The sequence below is a fragment of the Coenobita brevimanus genome, chromosome 89, assembly GCF_032717465.1.
Source record: "Coenobita brevimanus isolate Jiangsu-jjx chromosome 89, ASM3271746v2, whole genome shotgun sequence".
Lineage (NCBI taxonomy): Eukaryota > Metazoa > Arthropoda > Malacostraca > Decapoda > Coenobitidae > Coenobita > Coenobita brevimanus.
The window spans coordinates 12,920,758-12,944,056 of NC_137042.1; the positions used below are offsets into that span (position 1 = coordinate 12,920,758).

The 23,299-nt window shown below is 43.1% G+C and overlaps 1 protein-coding gene across 1 annotated transcript in view; it reads left to right on the top strand.

Annotated features, from left to right (window-relative positions):
* The first annotated feature begins 11,768 nt into the window (after positions 1–11,768).
* Positions 11,769–23,299, top strand: part of LOC145411375 (uncharacterized) — a 102,316-nt gene continuing 90,785 nt past the window's right edge. Inside the window, exons 1-5 of the mRNA XM_080281406.1 lie at positions 11,769–11,913; positions 15,105–15,195; positions 16,107–16,289; positions 20,692–20,829; positions 22,058–22,321. Of these exons, the coding sequence (XP_080137532.1) occupies positions 11,843–11,913; positions 15,105–15,195; positions 16,107–16,289; positions 20,692–20,829; positions 22,058–22,321 (747 nt within the window). The 5' untranslated portion in view covers positions 11,769–11,842. The remainder of the gene's footprint in view (positions 11,914–15,104; positions 15,196–16,106; positions 16,290–20,691; positions 20,830–22,057; positions 22,322–23,299) is intronic.

The window sequence follows — 23,299 nt, forward strand, 5'->3', positions numbered from 1 at the left end:
TATTATCATGGCAGTTTCAACTTCTAGATAACTCGAACAGTTTTTATTAGATTTTAGTCAAACTTTATGAAAGGGATGAGAGCCATCCAGTTAGGGCACTTGTTGATTTTTTGAAAAATAGGTCAAAGGTCAAAGTCAAACTGTAAGGTCAAAGTTGACCTTGTCCATTGACCTTTACCTTTAACCTATTGTTCTAAAAAAAAAAAAGATAGGTTTCTTTCATGGGCTATTCCTCAGTCCTTCCTCCATATTTTGTTAAAATCTATCTATCTATCTATATACCTAGGCTGCTTCCCCCAAGGAAAGGGAGGTAGCCGAGACAGGATGACTCACTCTCCATTTACTCATCCATTCAAACACATTCATTCGCATCTTAGCCCCAAAGGGGAGAACGGACAGATCCTCACCGCACCACACCACACAAGGGTCAACTGGGCAATGCAATCAGTGACATCCGCAGCAGGGCCCGACAGCAGAACTGGTTTACCCCTGCCACATCATAACAGACCCATCCCCTTACCCGCACCTGACCTGACTAGCTGATCAGACCAAATGCGGGAGAATATCCCCTCAGGGCTGCGTCATCACTTATTCATTCACAATTTCTCTCCATTTATTTCTGTCACGCACAGCCACTCTTCCTTGCTCAACAGACATCCCTCTCGCATCCAGCGCTCTCTTCACACTGTCCATCCATCCTATTCGTGGTCTTCCTCTCAGCCTTACACCTCTCACATCAGATCTAGTTATCTTTTTCACCAATCGCTCATTATCCATTCTCTCCATATGCCCAAACCATTGCAACACCCTCTGCTCAACTCTGCCAGCCATCTCCCGAACAACTCCAGTTCTCCTTCGCACTTCATCATTTCGCACCTGATCCATACGCGTCACTCCACACATACTCCTCAGACATCTCATCTCCATTACATTCAAACTTTTCCTCTCTGCTACACCCATATTCCATGTTTCAGCCCCATATAATGCAGTCGGTACCACAACACCCTCATACAGCCTTCTCTTTACATCCATTCTAAGCGAACGACATTTAAACACTTTTTTCATTCCTCCCAGCACCTTTCCTACTTCATTTATTCTAAACTTCACTTCTGCATCTATTCTTCCATCCACAGCAACATGTGACCCTAGATATTTAAAACAATCTACCTCCTCAAGCAACTCACCATTCAAAACTATATTCATCCCCCTACCATCTATCAACCTCGTACACTTCATCACTTTACTCTTATTCTCATTTACTTTCAATTTCCTCCTTTCACACACCCTTCCAAACTCCTCTACCAACTGTCTCAATCTCTCCTCTGAATCAGTCACCAGTGCAGTATCATCTGCAAACAGCAGCTGCTTCAGATTCCACTCTCCTCCATCAACATTTACCAGACTCAGACCACCTAAAACTCTTGCATTCACCTCCCTTACAACACCATCCATGTAAATATTAAACAACCAAGGCGACATCACACATCCCTGTCTCAGCCCCACTCTCACGGGAAACCAATCACTCACAGCATTTCCCACTCTTGCACACGCTCTACTATTTACATAAAAACTTTTCACCCCTTTTAGTAACCTACCATCAAGTCCATACAATCTTAAAACAGTCCACAAAGCCTCCCTATCAATTCTATCATACGCTTTCTCTAAATCCATAAATGCCCAAAACACATCCTTGCCTTTCGCTAAATACTTTTCACACACTTGTCTCACAGCAAACACCTGATCAACGCATCCCCTCCCTCTCCTAAAGCCACACTGCTCATCACTAATCACTCCCTCTGTACCCTCTCTAACTCTCATAATTAACACTCTATCATACACCTTACCTACAACACTCAACAGACTTATACCCCTAAAGCTAGTACATTCATACTTATCACCCTTGCCTTTATACAACGGGACCACACAAGCACTTGCCCAGTCAATTGGCACCATACCTTTCTCAAAGCACACATTCAACAATCTTACTAACCAGTCAACAATAGTCACTCCACCACCCTTCAGGCATTCCACAGCACACCCATCCATACCTGCAGCTTTCCCTGTTTTCATCTCCTTTACTGCCTTCTCCACTTCCTCCTTCGTGATCAAGGAATCATTCAACTCTCCCAACACATTTATACCTTGCACCCTTCCATCCGCCACAATCTCAGCCACCCTTTCCTCCTCTACATTTAACAATCTTTCAAAATACTCTGCCCATCTCTTCCTTACTGCATCCATCTCAATTAACATCCTTCCATCCTCTGATTTTACTCGTTCTTCCTTCCCAGACTCTCCCTTTCGCACCCTTTTCACCTCCTTCCAAAACATTTTCTTATTCTGCTGAAAATTCTCTGTCAGCCGCCTACCCCACCTCTCATCTGCTGCCACTTTAGCATCACGCACAGCCCTTCTCGCTCTATTCCTCTTCTCCTTATACCTTTCATATGACATCTCATCCTTCCTCTGCAGCCACACTTCATATGCACGTCTCTTCTCAGCCACAGCCATACTTACTTCCTCGCACCACCATTCACTTCCTTTTCTTACACCACCACCCACACGTCTCACACCACACACCTCTTCTGCATGCCCCACCACAGCACTCTTAAACAACTGCCATTCCTCCTCCACGCTGCCATTTTCCCGATCTTTCACTGCGTTCCACTCATCTTTCAATTTCTCCTGATACTCTATCTTTTTCTCTCTTTTATCCAACTCACTCACTTTCAAAACCTCCCTGCCACACCTAACCCTCCTAGCTCTCATCCATCTCTTTCCTACTCTTAACTTTCCCTCCACCAGGTAGTGGTCAGACATACCTCCACCCTCCCCTCTCAGAACTCTCACATCCAACAATCTTCCTATTACATTCCTAGACACAACCACATAGTCCATCAAGGCTCTATCAACAACCCTTCCACCCTCCTGTCTCACCCATGTATACTTATAAATATCTTTCTTCTCAAACAGCGTATTCCCAATCACCATCTCTCGCTCAACACACATCGCTATCATTCGTTCCCCATTTTCATTTCTTCCAGGCACACCATGCATACCAACTACACCTTCAACTGCTACATTTCCCACTTTAGCATTCAGATCTCCCATCATTACCACATTCACATTCGCTTCAAAACTCTGCAGACACTCATCAACATCATTCCAGAAAGACTCCCTCTCTTGTTCATCCCTTTCACTACCAGGCCCATATGCACTCACAAACACCCACAACTCACGTTCAAATTTCGCTTTCACCCACATCAGTCTCGATGACACCTCCTTCCATTCAATCACACATTGCTGAACTTCCGGACTCACTAACAAGGCCACACCTTCTCTTGCCCTTCCTCTATCAACACCTGACAATCTTCCATTCACACTTCCAAACATAGATTCCCCCTTCCCTTTCATCTTCGTTTCACTCAAAGCTAACACATCCAACTTTCTTCTCACAAACATTCTCCCAATCTCCTCCCTTTTAGCCTCAATCGTACTACATCCACGCACATTCATAGACCCAATCTTCAGGGTACGAGGATAACTCCATCCCCCATCCCTTTCTCTGGCCTGTCTCTTTTTAGGAACTACAAAACAGAGGAGGGGGTCCCTAGTCCCCTCACCCCGCCCCTTTTAGTCGCCTTTTACGACACGCAGGGAATACGGTGGCAGTATTCTTCCTAACACAACCTGGCCGCAGAGTAGTAGTACCACCCCATAGTGCGGCCAGGTTGTGTCCCCCCCGCCACAGGGGGGAAAAAAAAAATTAGTTACTTCATGTCCGTAATTATTCTCACGGTCAAGGTCACAGGCTAAGTCGACGTTCACCTTACGTTTTTAAGCAGCAGATGTATCAGCTCAGTGCCCTCGGCGGTGGCCCTATCTACTCTCTTCATCCACATTATAGAAAAACTCTTTAGGATAACAAGTTATTACCTCTGCTAATCAGATTAAAAATACGCCAGTGTCCTGAATGATTATCAAATTCCTTAGATTTTTTTTTTAAATCAAATCCCTATTTACTTTTATATGATTTTGTGATACGTTGAGGTAAGATATTTACTGCATATAATTTTGTAAATAACTATAACTTTTTATTTTAAGTAATCATTCGTCCGCCGAAAACAGGAAGGACCAACCTATCCCCCCTCTCCCTCCCTAAAAGCCGTGGTTTCCTTTATATTTTTCACCATAGGCGAACCAGGCAGGGTCGGAGGGGAGGACGGAGCCCCCGAGGTCTTTGAAACAAATTTTTTTTTAGGACAATAGCTGATTTTTCGAGGCAGATCCTTCTTTTGGTGTACTAATTCACTCATCTTTAAAAAGAATTTTGATTAAAACTATTTGAATCCTCGCATTAAAAAGAAGGTATTATCCCTCATATGTGAGGGTAAATACATTTCTTTTGTGTTACATATTCCTTACTCAGCATCATTTTTTTTTTTGCGTGAAAACAGATCTAACACTATATTTTAGGCATACAAATTGCTTACACGTAAATTATATATTTACTCATATTTGTTTACTACGCCCATTAAGTACCACGATGCACATTAAGGTATTCCAGCATTATGCTTTTTGTACTGTGTTCAGTAAATTTGTGATTTCTTAGTTATCAACATATTCGACTGTATGTTAGAATATTTGTGTTTTTCATACATGCGGAGATACAAAATTCTTAATTGGAGATTAGGGCAACTTCAGGTGTTTCCATCCACCCCACCCTTCACTCTGTAAGGTCTTCCTGTACCCTTATGCTTTTGACAAAACTTGGCTAACTCACAAAGAACATCATGCTTTTCAACATTTCAAGCCACTGTCCTTCATAATAACTCTGTTTTACGCTGATGTAAAGAGAATATTAATTCTTTCTCCCAGAGAGTGACCGGAATCATGGCAAAGAAGCCAAGGCACAAACGTCGCCTTTAAATTTGCACTTTAATTGCCTGAACGACAATGAACAACCTGCTGTTCCAATTCCAAGCCATTGTCTTTCATACCAACCTTGTTTCTGACCAATGTTTCTCAAACTTTTTCGCTTCAGTCCCCACTTATGGGGATCTTAACATCCTCGTGCCAACCCTTCAGTTTTCTCTCAAGCCCCTCACAAAAAATAATAATTAAAAAAAAAAAATGTTTTGGTGCTCTTCATTTATTTTAATGCTTATATCTCTCAGTCAGAATGCACATTCCGGTACTGTTACATAGCAGTGGAATGGATGGCACGGTTTGCTTTCACTCAGTCGACTGATTCGACGCTGTCACTGATAACGCACATTTCATATCTGGGTCCACATCCAACCTGTTTCGGCTTTTACCCTTTTGTGTTTGGAAGGGTGAAGAAAGCAGGTTCACATAAATATGTTGTGGAATGGCAAGAGAACTAATGGCGCGATTCCACCGGGTAACACAGGCAACATGTACCGTAGCATGCGACTTGCCGGCTTTCAACAAGTATGTTGAATGCGGCATTCAACCAGGAGACATGTTGACTGCGACAAGTCAACATTGTTGTTCCATGTAGCATGCTACATGCCAATGTTTATGTTGAATGCCACAAAACCATTTCAGTCAATTCAACAAAAACTGAACCAGTTGTCAACACGATGTAACAGACAGACAGACAGACAGATATGTAGATAGACAGGGCTTAACAAAAAATCATACAAGTAGATACCGTGTAAAACACACACACACACACACACACACACACGCACACACACACACACACACACACACACACACACACACACACACACACACACACACACACACACACACACACACACACACACACACACACACACACACACACACACACACACAGCCGAATAACTTATAAAAAGGTTTGAATGTATAGAAAGACGAGTGCTGAGTGCCCGCCATCAAGAGGAAGGCACGAATGCAAAAATTTTCTGAAGTACCGTACCTTAGCTTAACAAGAGACAGGATAGAGAATATTGTAACATGAAAGATCTGCTAGTGTTGGCACAGTATTAGGACTGGCGGAGAGAGAGAGAGAGGGGGGGGGTCGGAGAGAAGAAGTAGGGAAGAGAAAGGAGAAGCGACAAAAACAAAAGTCGAGAGAGAGAGAGAGAGAGAGAGAGAGAGAGAGAGAGAGAGAGAGAGTGTGTGTGTGTGTGTGTGTGTGTGTGTGTGTGTGTGTTCTTGGCTAATCCCCGCAATGCATCTAGTTTAGCCTGGTTATTCTTTTATTGTTCCAAGAGTATATCCCATAGAACAACAAGTTTTCTATATTCTTCTATAAATTCTTCGTTTTTTTTCTTGAGACCAGTTCATCTTGTTGCTTTCAACATCGAATCCCTCCCGCGACTGGTGGGAAGGCCGGCAACATCAGGCAACAGGCTAAATCTTGTCGCATGCGTCACATTCTACGGGCAACTTGTTGCCACCTGCTGCATGTCACACAGTCGCATGCTACATGTTGCCTTGTGTTGAACTGGTTGGAACACACTTGGCCTTTGCGACAGTGTAGCATGCCACATGTTGCCGAAATGTTGCCTCGGTGGAATCGGGCCTTAAGTGCGATTTCACAGACACACTCTGATATAACACTTACACTAGCCCGCCATGGTCCCCTTAAAATCCTGCTGGCCATGGCTCCCAGTTTGAGGACCGGTGTTATAGACTGATATAACGGGAAAATTAAGTTTTTCTCCCTGGTAGAACAAAAGAGCACACAGGAAAGCAAACAGTAATAGACCAGTTGATCTCTTCATGACTGTTTGGTATATGGAAGGCTGTAACTAACAAAATTGTTGTCAATTAAAGACACAGAAAGGAAAGCAGGAAGCTTTTGCCCTGAACCGTCTTTTCAGCCACTGTATTAATATATTGTTCAGCAAGGTTTGTCTGTGAGGATGACATGAGAATTACAAACATGGCTGATTAGTAAATGAAAGTATGACTCATTTCAATGGGCATTCTGTGGACAGGTCTACTTTTATGGTTTCCTGGCCCATTTTAAGGAATTAACCACCCAGCTCTGGTAAGAAACGGTTGCAACAATAATATTTGAGGACTGTTCTGTTTTCTTACTTTTTTGTTCCTATCCTATGATAAAATTACCTCATTCAGGTGTGGGAAATGATTATTGTGATGTTCATGACTGTCATATAAGCGTATATATCATTTAGCAAACCACTTACTTGGTTTACTTGGTAGAATCTGGAGGGTCTTCCTCAAAGCTGTGGTGGTCCACCGCTTCCGCCAGCACGAGAGTCTTCTTTCAGGAGGTTGATTTGGTCTGGCACAGAGTTGGAGGCTGCCGTGCAGAACGCTGTGTAACCAGACACAGGAGGTTCATCTGGTAGCGTCCTCAGATAGTTGTCTAGTTCAGTCTTGAATCTGACAACGGAGCAGCTGGTGAGGTGTCTGACATGTCTTGGGAGCACGTTGAATAGCTTGGGGTCGTTATGGGTAAGGCTGGAGGCAAGGAGAGTTTTGATCCTCTCTGGGGCCGATCTAGGGAGAGACTGTATTTCGCACTGGCGTTCAGTGCGGGCATTTGATTTGGCCCGCAGTGATAAGGAAGCAGGGTCAGGCACCTGCTTTTCCAGTATCTTCCACACATATATAGCCCGATGTCTCTCTCTTCTCCTCTGTTGAGAGTATAGGCCCAGTTTTTCCAGGCGCTCCCAGTAATTGAGGTCTTTCATGCCTGTAATTTTCCTGGCGAAAGCCCTCTGTACCAACTCCAGTTCCTGTATATCTCCCTTATTGTGGGGTGACCAGAGTTGACTACAATAATCGAGAGTTGGCTGTACGAGGGCTCTCCACAGTGTCATCATGAGTTCTTGTTGCTTTGACTTGAAGGTTCTGAGGACCCACCCGGTCATTTGCTTGGCTTTATTTGTTGTTGATGAAATGTGGTGTTTGAAGGTGGCATCGTCGTTCAGGTGAACGCCAAGACACTTGACGACAGGACTTAGTGATATAGTGTGACCACCCCCTGTATACAGTTTGGTGTACTTTATGTCTGAGTTCGGACCACACCTCAATAGTTCAAATTTGGCCTCATTGAACCGCATATTGTTGACGTCAGCCCATTCGGAGATCTTCTGGAGGTTGGTCTGCAGTTTTATGACATCAGCCTCGTTGTTTACTCTGTGGCTGAGGGTAGGGTCATCGGTGAAGGATGACAAAAGTGAGTTGTCGACTACTTGGTTGATGTCATTTATCAGAATCAGGAAGAGCAATGACCCTAGTACCGAGCCCTGAGGAACACCATTAACGACCATGGCCTGGTTTGATTTTTGTCCGTCAACAGCCACCACCTGGGATCTTGCAGTGAGAAAACTGTGAAGCCATACTCCAAGTTTCCTTGTAATTCCCAAGGCCTTGAGTTTGTGAAGCAGGATGCTGTGATCGAATCAATCAGAGGCCATTGTGAAATCCAGATACACAATATCCACATTTCCTCCGCAGGCAAACCCTTCGAGCAGCCATTCGTAGTGGGTTAGTAGGCCAGACAGACATGATCTTCCCTTGCAGAAACCATGCTGAGCATTTGTCAGGAGAGCATTGCTCTCCAAATACATAATGATCTTGTCCTTTAATATATTCTCGAATATCTTTCTCACGTGGGAAGTTAGGGCTACAGGTTTGTAGTTTCTTGCTTGACTCCTGTCAACCCCCTTGTGGAATGGTGAGATAATAGCGTCGTTGAGCACAGGTGGTATTATTCCTGTGTCCAGAGCCCGGCACCAAATTATCTGAAGAGGAAGGGCTAGAGCCTCTTTGCATTGCCTAAGAAGGATGGAAGGTATCCCATCAGGTCCGGCAGCTGAGTTTGCTCTGAGTTCGATTATTGCTTTCTTTACGTCAGCAGTGGTGAATTGTGTCACTAAGGCTGGAAAGCTGGTGGTTTTGTTCAGTGAAGAATTCATTGGGGTCATGTACAGTCACTGTGCTCACTGGCTGTGAGAACACTTGTGTATTGCCACGACAGAATAAGGCAGGTTCCTTGGGGCTTGTTGACATTTCCCCATTTTCTGCCCGGAGTGGTCCAACCTTGACTTTAGTCTTTGAGAATTTCTTACAGTAGCTGAAGAAAAACTTCGGATTTGTCTTTATGTTACTCATTGCTTGGTTTTCTTCCTTTTCTCTCTGCTTTTCGTGGGACATTTTGATCTCATTCTCCATTGCAGTGACTTTGGTGTGAAGTGCATGCTTCCGATTTTCATTTGTTGCATTTTGTAATTGCTTGTTTAGTGAAGCTCGTCTCCTCAGCAATATTTTCCGATCTTTCGGGATAGCGTTTTTTCTAGATGCTTGCTGTCTTCTCATTGGCATGTTGTTCTCACATACCTCCAAGCTGATGGCAAGCAAGCTTTCGAGCATATCATTAGGGTCTTCATCTTGGAGAATCGTCTCCCAGTCCATGTTGTTCAGTTGGGAGTCGATGAGGTCCCAGCTGACTTGACTACTGAAGAAGTTGAACCTGGAGAATGGACTTATCTCAGCTGGCAGGGGCGTTTTAGGGAGAAGTCCTGGTTTCTTGTAGTTGGCAGTTATTCTGAGCAGATTGCGGTCAGAGAAGATTGTTTTTTCAATGGAGAAACTGCTCACTGTATCCTTGTTATTGATGAAAATTAGGTCAAGGATATTGTCTCCCCTGGTTGGTTTGGATATTACCTGACTGAGGAACACGGAGTTTGCAGCTTCCAGGAGGAAATGATTTATCGGCGTGCGTGCTTCCTGTTAAGATTCCTTCTGGCCACTTAATGAATGGGAAGTTGAAATCCCCACAAAAAATTATGTCTGGTGTGGGGAGTTGGCAGAGTGTCCAGTAGAAGACTCCATTGCACTGCTGAAATTTGTTGGGGAGCAACCTGGTGGCTGGTAACAGTTTATAACCACTAGGTTGAGTGCTTGTACCTGGATGATCTGGAGTTCCACTTGTCCGTCAGAGTAATTCAGGACAGGAGTGGTTTTGCATCTGGAGCAATATCTTTCCTATATTACGATTGTGCCACCATGACTTCTACCATTCCTGTCCGTTCTGAATGAAATGTAATTGGTCACCTTAATTTCTGCATCTTTTCCTTGTTTGCATAAGTGGGTCTCTGTGATGGCAATAATCATTAGGTCTTCGACTTGTGCTATCTCTCCAAGAAATGGAAGCTTGCTTTGGTTTGTTTGGGGGTATAAGCCCTGGATATTGCCCATCAAGAGTTTTTCTACTGGTATCCCCCAACTCTGGGGCAGACCCACTTTGGTACTGCTGCTGTAGTCGCTTGCACTGGGGGGCACTGTTGGTTTACTGATTACTTCAGGCTCTGTAGAACAAGTCCCTGGGCCTCTATAGCTTTGTTCAGATTGGACATGACAGATTTCAGTTCGAGGAAGATCTCTAAAAAAATTGTTACTGGTTTCTCGATGTGATGCATCTGTCTGTTGTTGTGTGACTGTTGGGATCACAGTGTAGAGACTCAAGGTTGGGATGGTCTAGGTCCTAGAACTGCCCGGGTCATCTTGTTCAGTGGTATCGGTTTCAGTTTGGTGACGCTTTGTTCCCCTTATATGAGTGAGCCTGCAGTCTTTTCTGAGACGTTCATGCTTCTGCAAGGAGTCACGAAATAATTTGGGGTGGTGGTTAGGGCAGTCTCTTCCCCTCTTGCACCCACGATTGTCCCTTGGACCATGGCTTACAAACTTTTGGCGTGGTTTGGGATGGTTGAACTCTCCACTTATCCTGTGTTTGCAAATACCTCGTCTAAAGAATCTGCATACACGGTTATTACCTTTGTTTGTTGGTACAGTAATGGAGGTTGTGGCAGTAGCAGTGTTTGCTAGGGCAGGGTTGGTCCCAGGTGTATCCTAGTCTAGGGGTGTAGGCCTAGGTCTAGTCTCTTGATCTTGGGAAGTCATGCATGGGATGAGTCGCTCACTTGACCTAGTGGGATATTGCTGAGGTCAATATCCTTTGGGGTGTTTCCAGGTTTTGGTATCTCCACTGGCTCTGAGTTAGACGTGTTAAATGGGTCGTCATGGCCGTGACAGGGTGTCTCTAAATTGTTTGGCTGGTTAAGTTTAGCCTTACTTTGGCTGAAGGCTGACTGGTTTTCGATTGTCTGTTGTGCTTCCTTTGCTACATTTTCCCACTCTTCATCTAGGTATTTTAGCATTTTTCGCAAGTGTATTTTCTATTTGTTTTTAGTAGGCACACTAGTTTATATAGAGACAGTTTTGAGCAGTAGAAATGGATCTACTCTTTACACTCACCACACTGGATGGTATGTGTCTTCTGACCATCATCCATGCAACAGGCAGCACACTCATTTGGTTGGGTTAGGTTGCACTCCCTTTGTTTACACTGGCGACCATCTTGGAAATCGACACTCCCTTATTTTCGTCGCTCCTTATCGCTGTTAAAAACGATCTCCACTTCGATTACACGTATTCCTCATCTTGATTAATTCATGATGCAATAGGAAGTCACTAAAGTCCACTATCCTTCCAATAACTATCCGAAATTAGGGGAAATCGTTGGCGAGCATGTAGACTGGGACTCCTATACAGCTTAAGCAATGTTCCACCCATCGAAGTAACTAATTCTGGCAATCATATTCATTAGCAATGCCTTTTGATCCATTGTAATAGGACTTAAACTCAAGTATAAGTCATTTTCATCAAATCATTTTTTTGAATTAGCGCGGGCAATGACGTCTGGGTGTTTAGACCAATCCCCAGTCATTATCAATGCGTAAACATCAATGGCGACAGTCAGCTGACGTATTGTGGGCTTGGCAGATGGAAAATTGTATGAAATTCTTTTAAATGGAAAGCAATAGGAATTTTACATTTGCCAGGAGTAAAAATGTCGTCTGATAGCGACGCAGATGAGTTTTACGATGCTTCTGACACCACACCACACCGCCAGACGGCCAGGTATGTAGGCCACAGGATTAGTCAGAACTTACGGATTTTGCCTGACCAGCTATATCAATTTTGATTAATATATGTACAGTTATTATATATACTTCATGAGCAGTAGCAAAATATCGAATATGCCATGACAGCAGTTTAGCAAAGTCGAATACTAGTTAGGAGTGTGAAATTGATTAAATGGCTGAAAATATGAACATACTGGATATGCTACAGTATTGGTTAGGCTAGAAACGGTAATGGTTTATACCGGCGATTTTAATGTGTAAATGTCAGGTTTATTCTTTCAGGGGTACTTGTTTCAAAAATGGTTCTGGATTTGAGACTGCGTCCTTATCCTTGAAGTTTTGGCATTTTCTTTTGCAGTTTGGAGTTTTACCACAATAATTTTCCATCCGGACAGTAACACCCTTTAGTTTTCTCAAGGTGTTCTGTAGCATTATCTCCTCTAGTTAGGAAGAGCCATGTCTATGGCACTAGTGTTGCAAATGCGTCCTCATGGAGGATTCATTTTCGTCACATAAATTATGCTCCTTTTCTGTGACAGCTGGAAAATTATGAGATGCAGCCACCTCACAGTCGTACTGGAAATACTTGGCCCCTTTGACATACATTATAAATGAGCCAGTGAGGGGCTGAAATTGACTTTCTTGTTTGCATTTTAAATTAATCAGTGATGGCTGTAAATAAACACCCAGCCCAGTCTGAGGTCTCCCAGGCTTATGCAGGTGGAGAAATGGTGTGCCATTTCAACATGTCTTCATGTAGTGAGTGTTCCTTCTCTTTCTTCAACGTCATCTTCATTGGTTATGAAAACAGTGCAGCATGTTTAGACATTTTCTATCACTGTGGTGTAATACCAACCTAAGTGAAGTGTACAAAATGTGGCAGTTTTTGCAGGTACAGGGAGGAAAAGTATGGTTTGGCAGTGCAGTTACACTTACAAGGCACTCTGTTGCTCCCATTTCTGGAGTTGCCAAGACTGCCGAATAGCCCCCAAACAATACCTCTCCCAAGGTAAACATCTTTCACAGTTGTTCCTGGAGGGTTTTAAGTGGATTAGGGTTAGTGGCAGTCTGCTGGTTAGTCATTATTGGGAGGGTCTGGAAGGGGCTTCACCCCCCAGGCGGGCTCTGTTCCTTTTGTAAGTTATGCCTTGTTTTTTCTCCCATTTTTCTGTTGATTTGGTTATTTCGTATTTTGATAGATTTCATTTTTTTTTTTTTTTTTGATAGTTTTAAGATTTTATTCCTTATACAGTATGCCTTCACCTCCCAAAAGGTGTATGGGTAGTTTGTGACAAAAATGAGTTTCAAAGTTGATTAAAAAAAAAAAAAAATCCTTCATATAAAACAAAAATAATAAAAAATGAAAGACCTGTACGTAAGGGAAAAAATTCTGTTTTACCAAACAGTGTTTCATTTACTTTCAGGGTATTAGGTTACATTTTGAAAGATTTTGGAATAAACTGTTGAGGAATTTTAGGTTTGAGGTTTCTTTGCCGCAGTGAAAAGCAGTCTGTAAATCAGAAGTCAGGTTTGCCAAAGCTTCAAACCATGATTGTTATAGCAACTGATATGATGATAGAAATATTTCAGGGGGATCTTCTGTTTAAATTATCATGAACGGCTGGTAGTAATGATGGATTTCAAAGTCTGTTTGCAGTTTTACACACATTAATTTTATGTGAAATTTTTGTTTTCCCAGGGCCCAGGAGTTAACACAGAAGTTCTTTGTGTTTGATTATGATTTGGAATGATTCATGATCAGTTTTCAGAAATGCATTCAAGGTAAACTATCCTATGCAGGCTCATTCATTTACAGGTGGTATAACTGAATAATTCAGCTTTGTCTTTAAACTTACATCTGTCCATTTGAGTTTTTTCTCAATTTCAAAGTAGTGACTGATATGTTGAAGTGCTCTACAGTACACATCAGGTAATGCTGTACTGTAGTATACAGTAATTATTTCAAGTTGCAAGTAAGGTATACTACAATCTAGATTCTAGACTCTCATGTTTAAGCACCTGTGTTCAGTAGTTCACAGTACAGGCTAGATGTGCAGCTGTAGACTGTAGACACATTAAATCCAAATAACAGAGGTAATGAGGGGTTTAGGGACTCAGTTTAATTTTCCAGGAGATTGTGGCTTAGACAGTTGCCTACATGTGCCAGTGGCAGTGAATGGGTTAAACTGACTATGGAAACCAGATCCTGGATGCCTTTCTATATCATTACCTATGTTATTTTAATTATGGTTTCATTATTACTGTCTGACTATCTGTTGCCAGACTCCTTAATCTAGTAAGGGATGGCCACATACAGATCGCCTCCATGTTGCCCCGTCCCCTGCCATTTAACTGCCCTGCTCCCATCTCACATCCCCCTCCCTCATATACCTCTCCATTCCATCCCTCCATCTCATCCTTGGCCTCCCCCTCCCGCTCCCCTCACTCCATCTCACTCACATATTGTACACTCTTCTTGTCTGTCTCTCACTCTCCATCCTCTCCACATGACCAAACCACCTCTGTGTGTTATTATTATTATGTGTTATTATGGTGATGATTAGTAGTAGTAGTAGGACTAGTATTAGTATTAGGCTTGTCCTCTACATGTCAAACCGGTCAGGGACTGTAGATTTGTGTGGTTCTCTCAGTACCGTACGTTAGTCCATCTGTCAGTCTGTCTGCAATATCATGTCCACTCTGTACCTTCCATATGCATGGACAGATTTTGACATAACTTCACACAGTTGTTCCCCATACCATGATGGTGCGTTGTGCACAACAACCAGTCATCCTTTCCCAAGGTCAAGATCACACTTGGGGCTCAAACAAGGTCGGTTGCTGTCATACTTAACAGCCATACCTACATTCGTGTCTGCTCCATAACTTTCTTATGCATGGAAAGATTTTGATGTAACTTCACATAATTGTTCCCCATACCATGACGGTGTGTCGCACGGCACTACCAGCCATCTACTCCCAAGTTCAATTACATATGTATGGTTATCATCTGTGGTGGACTTTTCATTGCATGGCAATACTGGTACTTGTTTCACATGTTAATATTAGTTGTTGTAATAATGGTATTGCAGTCTTACAGCAACAGTACCATTTGTTACAATATTTTACGTGCCCGACCTAGACGTGACATTATTTTTTTTAATATGATAGTTCTTTTACTGGCAGATTGGAGGATGAAGTCACAGGTGATCTCCCACTTCGAGACCCGCCTTGGTCTCCATGTGACCAGCCTTCTGGCCGTTCCTCACTAACAATTGTAAGCAGATTGTTTTGTTCAGTTGCTGGGTGGTAACCATATAACCAAATTTTGGCACCTGGTGGTTTAGTGGGTAATTATTGCGCTCCAATCGGATTGAGCCGGTGAAGGTTTATATCCAAGAGGTGGTTGGGGTTGATTGCTCATGTAATGCCACTCGGGGATGAGTGAGGCTGGTCACTCTCATCTTAAATGTCGGGACCAGCTGCCTAGCCCCGGGCTCCTACGCTCCTCATGGGGCAATGTAGGATTGGATGATAATAGATAGAATTTAATGACTTCCACTCACTTGATGTAGTGCTGCCTACATCTTCCTTATCCTTTATCATTCTTTTTCTGTGCCTGCCCTCCTCTCTTACTATATCCTCCATCTTGCCTGTCACTTCTTTTTGCTCTTTCCTTTACAGGTGGCTTTACATTGAGCGACAAGCCAATGGTTTCCTGTAAGCCAAGAAACCATTTGCAATGCTGGGTGGTAACCATATAACCAACCCATACGTGCTCCCTACGTGTCAACAAGTGGGTTGGTGGAGGGTTAGTGTCGCTCCCCATAAAACCAATAACTCAAAGTCAAATGGCCACCCCTTATGGGATTATAGCATCTGGCAATAGATAGATAGATAGATAGATTATTTATCAGTGTTTGTTTAGCTGACGTTCTTAATCCCAGAGACATTTCGACGGGACGGCCATACTAGCATATGTTTTAAAAATTTCTCCAGGTCTAGTGAAGTTAATGAAGATATTACTGTACTGTACTGTGTCAGGCACCTCCGGTTTGTGAAAGCTTATCATAAAGAAAATAAAGTTGTCTGAAAATAGCAAGTATGTGATAGAAGTGATATTATTGGATAGAAGAAGTACAGCTATTGGTAAAATTTTATTAATACATTCTTTTGTACAACTGTCAGGGTCAAGATATACTGCAGTATGTTGAGAAGAATGTGCAGCTGCAGAGTCAGCCACCACCAGGCCTTATGCAGCCACCACCTGCTCCAAGTCAGGCACCACCTGGCCTCATGCAGCCATCACCAAGTCTCATGCCACCACCACCACCACCGGCACCATTCCTCCACCCTCTCAAGCCACTAACTGTAAGACAGAGTCAGTTTATTTTTACCAGGTAGAAGTAAACCATTCAAATAACTTGAGTCAGTTAATTTTTACCAGGTAGAAGTAAACCATTCAAATAACTTGAGTCAGTTTATTTTTACCAGGTAGAAGTAAACCATTCAAATAACTTGAATACTGAGTCACTGTTGCATGAACTTTTATAAGTCTTAGTTATTAGGTACCATAAGACTTTGCCTTCCTTTGCTGCTAGTCAGATTGATCCTCTAATTACATTTGGCCATCAGCTGAGCTGGAAGGAAGTAGGGGTCTTCCCCAGATTATTTAGAAAAAAAAAAAGATGGCTGTAGCAGTCACCCTAATGACCGTTAATAAGGAGAGCACAAAACTGAAAAGAAACCCGTGATTTTTTTCACTCTTATTTGTGCAACGTGTAAATGTTTGACATGGTCAGCCTGCATCCCACTTTACAGATTGCAGTCAGTTGGTCCACATTTTTGCACCCTCAGTTTTAATGCTGATAGAGAGGATGGAGAGTGAGAGACTGATGAGGAGAGTGTATATTAGTGAGGTGGAAGGGGGGAAGAGGGAGGGGGAGGCCAAGGATGAGATAGACGGATGGAACGGAGAGGTATTTGAGAGAGGGGGATGTGAGCTGGAAGCAGGGCAGTGAAATGGCAGGGGACAGGGCGACATGGAAGCGATTTGTTTGTGGCCACCCCTTACATGATTAAGGCGTCTAGCAATAGATGGATAGACTATGGATGTAAGAATGCAGGTCTTTTAGAGAAGATAAAGAAGTACAGTTACCTCGCAACTAACGTTTGTTTAATAAACTCGTTTTCTTTTTAACACGAGCAAATATTTATTGAGATATGTTTAACTCTCAAGGGTTTCTCGATTTAACGCGACTTTACATGTATGTGATGGTTTCAAATTAGCCGCGTGCGCCTTGGACAGTCCCAAGCTGATAGACCGTGTGTGGCAGTTTATGCATAAGTACAGTTTTTTATTTGTCTGTTGCTTAAACCGGTTTTATTCGAACTATAATATTCAAAAATGAAGTTTGGCTCCATTCTGAGCAGTTTGGCTCATTTTCTAACAAAGTTGACCAGTAAAGTGATGACAGATCTAAATTGTTATAACTTGATGCTGCAGAACAGAAAGAAGAAAACCACTCAGACCAAGATAGAGCAGTTCTTTATGAAGAAGACAGAAAACTTAAGGGAGTTATCTTCATCACCAGTAGCACAGGAGTCAGAAGAAGAGGAAGAGGGAGAGGAAGGACAGCAGAGCGAGGAGGGACAACAAATTTAGGGTGGGGAGCTGCAGGAGGTGGGGGAGAGGGGGGGGGGACAGCAGCAGACGACGAGTGATGCATATATGAAGTGAGGCTGTGTGTTGTTATTGTTTGTGACCTACTTACTGTAATGAAAATGTTGCTTTTACTGTAGTGTTTTTATGACCTACTAATCTATTAATAACGTTGAGGAACTTTCACAATGCCGTGAATGAAGCAGAATTGAAAGAATCCATCCATCCATCATCCAATCCTACATTGCCCCAAGAGAAGCATAGGAGCCTGGGGCTAGGCAGTTGGTCTCGACATTTAAGATGAGAGTGACCAGCCTCACTCATCCCTGAGTGGCATTACATGAGCAATCAACCCCAACCACCCCTTGGATATCAACCTTCACCGGCTCAATCCGACTGGAGCGTTGATTGCCCACTAAACCACCAGGTGTCAAAAGTTGGTTATATGGTTACCACCCAGCATAGCAAATGGTTTCCTGGTGTACAGGAAACCATTTGGCTTGTCACTCAGTGTAGAGTCACCCACAGGCAGAATCCATGTAAAAAAAGAATACAGTATGTATTTGGGGAGAAGTAAACAATGCTTAGGCCCAACTGGGGCTCAAATGTTATTTCTCCCCAATTATATTGTTTTTGTTTTGTATGTGGATTTTCTTTCAAATTAATATTGTTGCTTTTAAGTTTAGAGTAACATAGCTCCCCAAATGGGTAGACTTTCCCAGAGTCCAGGAACTTAACCCCCAGTAATACCATTGTTTCCTATGGGAAAATTATGTTTAAATAATGCATTTTTAACTAATGCGACCTCTCCAAGAACCTAACCCTCGTGTTATTTGAGAGGTTACTATATCTGAATGCATAATGAGTGTAGCAGGATGGTTTTAGGGGGAATAGGAGTTTACATATATAGACCTTTCACCATTCTAGCATGTGTAGGTTGTATCATGTGATGGCTGCATTTTGTGTGTTGCGATCTTTAACCATTGCCCTGCTCAGTCACCCTGGTCTGGAGATCTCTGTGTGGGTTGTGGGGATCAAATATTTGCAGTTAGATAGATATAGTAGAAAGTATGTGAGAAGGACTGTAAGGTATTTATGGCATTTTTGGATCTGGATAAAATTATATGAAAAGGTGAATAGCAGAGGATTAGGGAGGGTTTTATCTACTGGTATGTATGGTGTGGATGGAAAGCTGTTGAATCCTGGACCTACCTCACCCTATCCTTAGTTGAAAAGGAAAGAGGTTAGGGTGATGACGATGTACTGTATACATAGATGAAAATTAACAGTTAGTACAAGAACTCCATGTTATAAGTCAGAGATATGTTCCAAATATTACTGTGCAGTTGTATCCATAGAGTGGTAAATACTCTGTATTGAGAGAAAGTAGCAGATTAACTGTATACATATCATTGGAGCTTTAATGTGCAAGTATTTATGTAGATTACAGTGGACACAATGGCAAAAACAAAAAGTATCCAAAAAAGGGATGTACTGTATTACCTTTAATAGGGATTTTTCTGAATCTGTACATTTTAGAGCCTGGAGGAGGTTCTGGAGTGTGACACCCTCACATGGTGGCACCAATATAACTGTCTGGATCTGCTACTTTTGCCCAGTACCCTCGTGTCCAACATGCGTTTGTCCAGCACGGAGAGCAAAAAATTAGTACGATTTAATTACTGTAACACGGGTGCGTTATCATAACACGGACGGAGCTCTGAGAAGTGGGCGAAATCTGCAGGGTTCGCCTCTAGCACGATCACCCCTGGTCCAACACGGTCATACTGGACGTTCCCCTGATGCTGACAGCCAATCACTTTCGATCAAGTAGCCTTCCCCGCCTGCTATAGTGATGTGATCGTGATGTCGCCCAATTAAAAACTCTTCTGCTCTCACATGATGTTTTGTTAAATTTCTCCCGCCACAGTGCCACTCAGTCGCATAATTCGAATTGGACGGTGCTTTTTCCTCACTGCATCTTCTTCCCTTGCTACTGCATTTTACCTTGCTCACGATGCCTAGGAAGCCTTCTTAGAACCCTAAGAAGCAGCGGCACCTCCCCCAGCCCACCAAGCTAGAAATCATCGAGAGGAAGAAGAATAGGGAGAGGAATGTGGACATCGCCAAGGCCTATGATGTGAATGAAGCCAGCGTTAGGACCATAATAAAAAACCAAGACAAGATCTTCCAGCAAAGGAGGAAGAGAGAAGAGTGCTAGGACAGGCAGAAGCAGGACCTTCCATGGATGTGGACGAGGATAGTGATTCTGAGTGTGATTTTGAAGGATTTATGAGGGAGGTTGAGGAGGAGCAGCAGCCATTACCCGCTAGTGACACCAGCAGCCATCCTCCGGGGACCCAGTAGGACTACCTACAGCCTCGGATACCACCTTCCATTCCCAGCAAGCCCGCCAACACTATCCTAAAAGGTTAGTTATCATTCATAGTACAGTACCATTTATTATAAGTACAGTAGTACCAATATATGTACACTCGCTCCAGAAAGTATGAGTGCAGAATGTGTGCTAGATATAGACACACGGAACAAAGGAAACTGGAAATTGCAGTTCTGTCCTCCCACACGCAGGCATCCCAGACGATAGATGATTACTATATCAAATACCTCTTGTGTCCTTCATAATGAGTAGGGAGTGGCAGCAAATGTTATATTATATACAAGTATTATCGGGCTGTGACTGCCACATGGTTGAATCATTCCCGATGGCATCGCACCCACAGTGCACCGATACTTTCTGGAGCGAGTGTACCTATATAGGTATATGGTAGGTATTTAGGGTGACTTTTCCTAGGGTTGCAGACATAATTCATTTTTCCCCATAAGCTCTGTTGTTTGTCCAACACGGGACCTGTGCATGACAATATTACCATGTTGGACGCGAGGGTACTGTACACAAATGTCTCTCAACTTCCTTCTTATCCTCTGAAAGAAGGATGGTGGATTGTGGTAGAAAGGGAACTTTGGCATGCAGTCTACCGTGTTTACATTCAGGTGAGCCAAGGGTTGCAATTACTGCCACTGGTACATCTTAAGGGAGGCTGTCAAATGTGCTGACAAATAACAAGGACATTTTGCATCTGTGTATTTCAGAGCTCGAAGGAGGTGGGTCCTGGTGATGGCGTGGGTGTGGAGCGTGATGAGTGTGCCAGTCTCGGAGGTCTCAGCGAGGGGCGCAGAGATGTGGAGGAGTCAAGCAGTGCCTGCAGTGGATCACTCCTTGGCAATCTGGTTAGTTACTTTTTCCACTTTTACCCTTTCTCAGGGATGAAATTGAACTTTTATTAGGTGATCTTAACTTATCAGATATACCCTAGCCCAACAAATTTCACTTTTTAAGATACTTTATTGAAAAAGTCACTCTAGTTACTGTTCCTTTGTTTTATTGTAATTAAGATAACCTAAATACAGGCAGGTCAACTGAATTCTCCTGAGATTAATTAAACTTAAATAATGCTTGGAACTTACATATTCCTTTTATTACACAAAATTGTGATATTGCCCTCTTCTGTCTTTCATTCCTTCATTCTTTCCTCTTCCTTCTGCCTGTGGGTGACTCTACACTGAGTGACAAGCCAAATGGTTTCCTGTACACCAGGAAATCATTAACTATGCTGGATGGTAACCATATAACCAAATTTTGGCGCCTGGTGGTTTAGTGGGTAATTATTGTGCTCCAATCGGATTGAGCCGGTGAAGGTTTATATCCAAGGGGTGGTTGGGGTTTATTGCTCACGTAATGCCACTCAGGGATGAGTGAGGTTGGTCACTCTCATCCTAAATGTCAGGACCAACTGCCTAGCCCCAGGCTCCTACGCTCATGGGGCAACGTACGATTGGATGATGGATGGATGGCCAAAACTAGTGAAAAACTAATACAGCTTTAGCAAGTGTAGTATGATTAGTAGCAGTGACCAGGTTCATTGTTTGTTGGAAGTATATCATGGGAACTGAATAAATTGCACAGCCAGAATGCAAAGACCAACATATACCAGTACAATATCCTGTATTTCCTCGTCATGTGAAGAACAGGTTTCACAAGCAGTTCAGTATGCGCTTTAGCCAATATTTAACATCCACCCATGCTACAAGTTTACTCTGCCTGAAGAGTGTTTTGATACAAATTTATCAGTATAAAGAAATATAACATGGCTAAACATAAATGTAAAATAAAATACTGAAAGAACAACGGAATCCCCAGTCCATTGCCTCCACGAAACTCCACGGTTGATGTTGAACTGACATTTCTGCAGTAAATCTAATTATACACTAAATGCAGCAAGAATTCTACATGAAACATGTATAAATGCCTTAGTTTACTGAAAGAGGTGTCTAGTTTTTTTGTTGATGCTGTATGGTGAAGCAGCTCTACAGGTAAGTAGTCAGTATTGAAATACAGTACTGTATTACAATTGGAAAATTTCAGTTTAATGAAGTTATTATTGTGTATTGGTTGCAGGGTGATGATGACGATGACGATGAGGGGGCATCAATGCGAGGGCGCTCAGGAGGTCGAAGAAGACGACGTCACCAAGAGGTTCGGCAACTCATCCAGACAGAGGATGACGATCCTGCTGTGCCCCCACCTTCACCTCCTCCACATGCTGGCAGCCAGTCCTCGTCTACAGATGGTATCTATCCTGCTCCGCCTCGCACTGCCCATCCGTTCAGAGTTGTTGAGCATGACACTGCCTCTGTCTACTCCTCCATCTCTCTTGGCAAGGTAGACACTGATTCTCTTTCAGCCTGTTCTGGAAGTTTTTGTGTGCATGTGATTATTACAGTGCAGTATTATATATATATATATATATATATATATATATACTGTATATAGTTTCCTGTAAGCCAAGAAACCATTTACAACGCTGAGTGGTAACCATATAACCAAACCGTACGTGCTCCCTACGTGTCAAGTGAGTTGGTGGAGGGTTAGTGCCCCTCCCTGTAAAACAAATAACACAAAGTCAAATGGCCACCCCATAATGGATTATGGCGTCTGGCAATAGATAGATAAATAGATTGATAGATAGATAGATAGATAATATATATACAGTACCCTCGCGTCCAACACGCATTTGTCCAGCATGATTCGCGTCCAGCACGGAGAGCAAAAAATTGGTACGATTTAAGTACTGTAAAACGGGTGCATAAGCATAACACGGACGGAGCTCCGAGAAGTGGGCGAAATCCGCAGAATTCGCCTCTAGCACAATCACCTCTGGTCCAACACAGTCATACTGGACGTTCCCATGATGCTGAGAACCAATCAAAACTTCTGATCAAGTAGCCTCCTTCGCCCGCTATCGTGACGTGATCGTGATGTCGCCCAATGAAAAACGCTTCTGCTCTCACATGATGTTTTGTTTAAATTTCTCCCGCCACAGCACCACTCAGTCGCATAATTCGCATTGGATGGTGCTTTTTTCTTGCTGCATATTCTGCCCTTGCTACTGCATTTTACTCAGCTCATGATGCCTAGGAAGCCTTCTGAGAACCCCAAGAAGTGGCGGCACCTCCCTCAGGCCACCAAGCTAGAATTCATCGAGAGGCAGAAGAAAGGGGAGAGGAATTTCGAAGGATTTATGAGGGAGGTTGAGGAGCAGCAGCCATTACCCACTAATGATGCCAGCAGCCATCCTCCGGGGACCCAGTAGGACTACCTACAGCCTCGGATACCACCTTCCATTCCCAACAAGCCCAC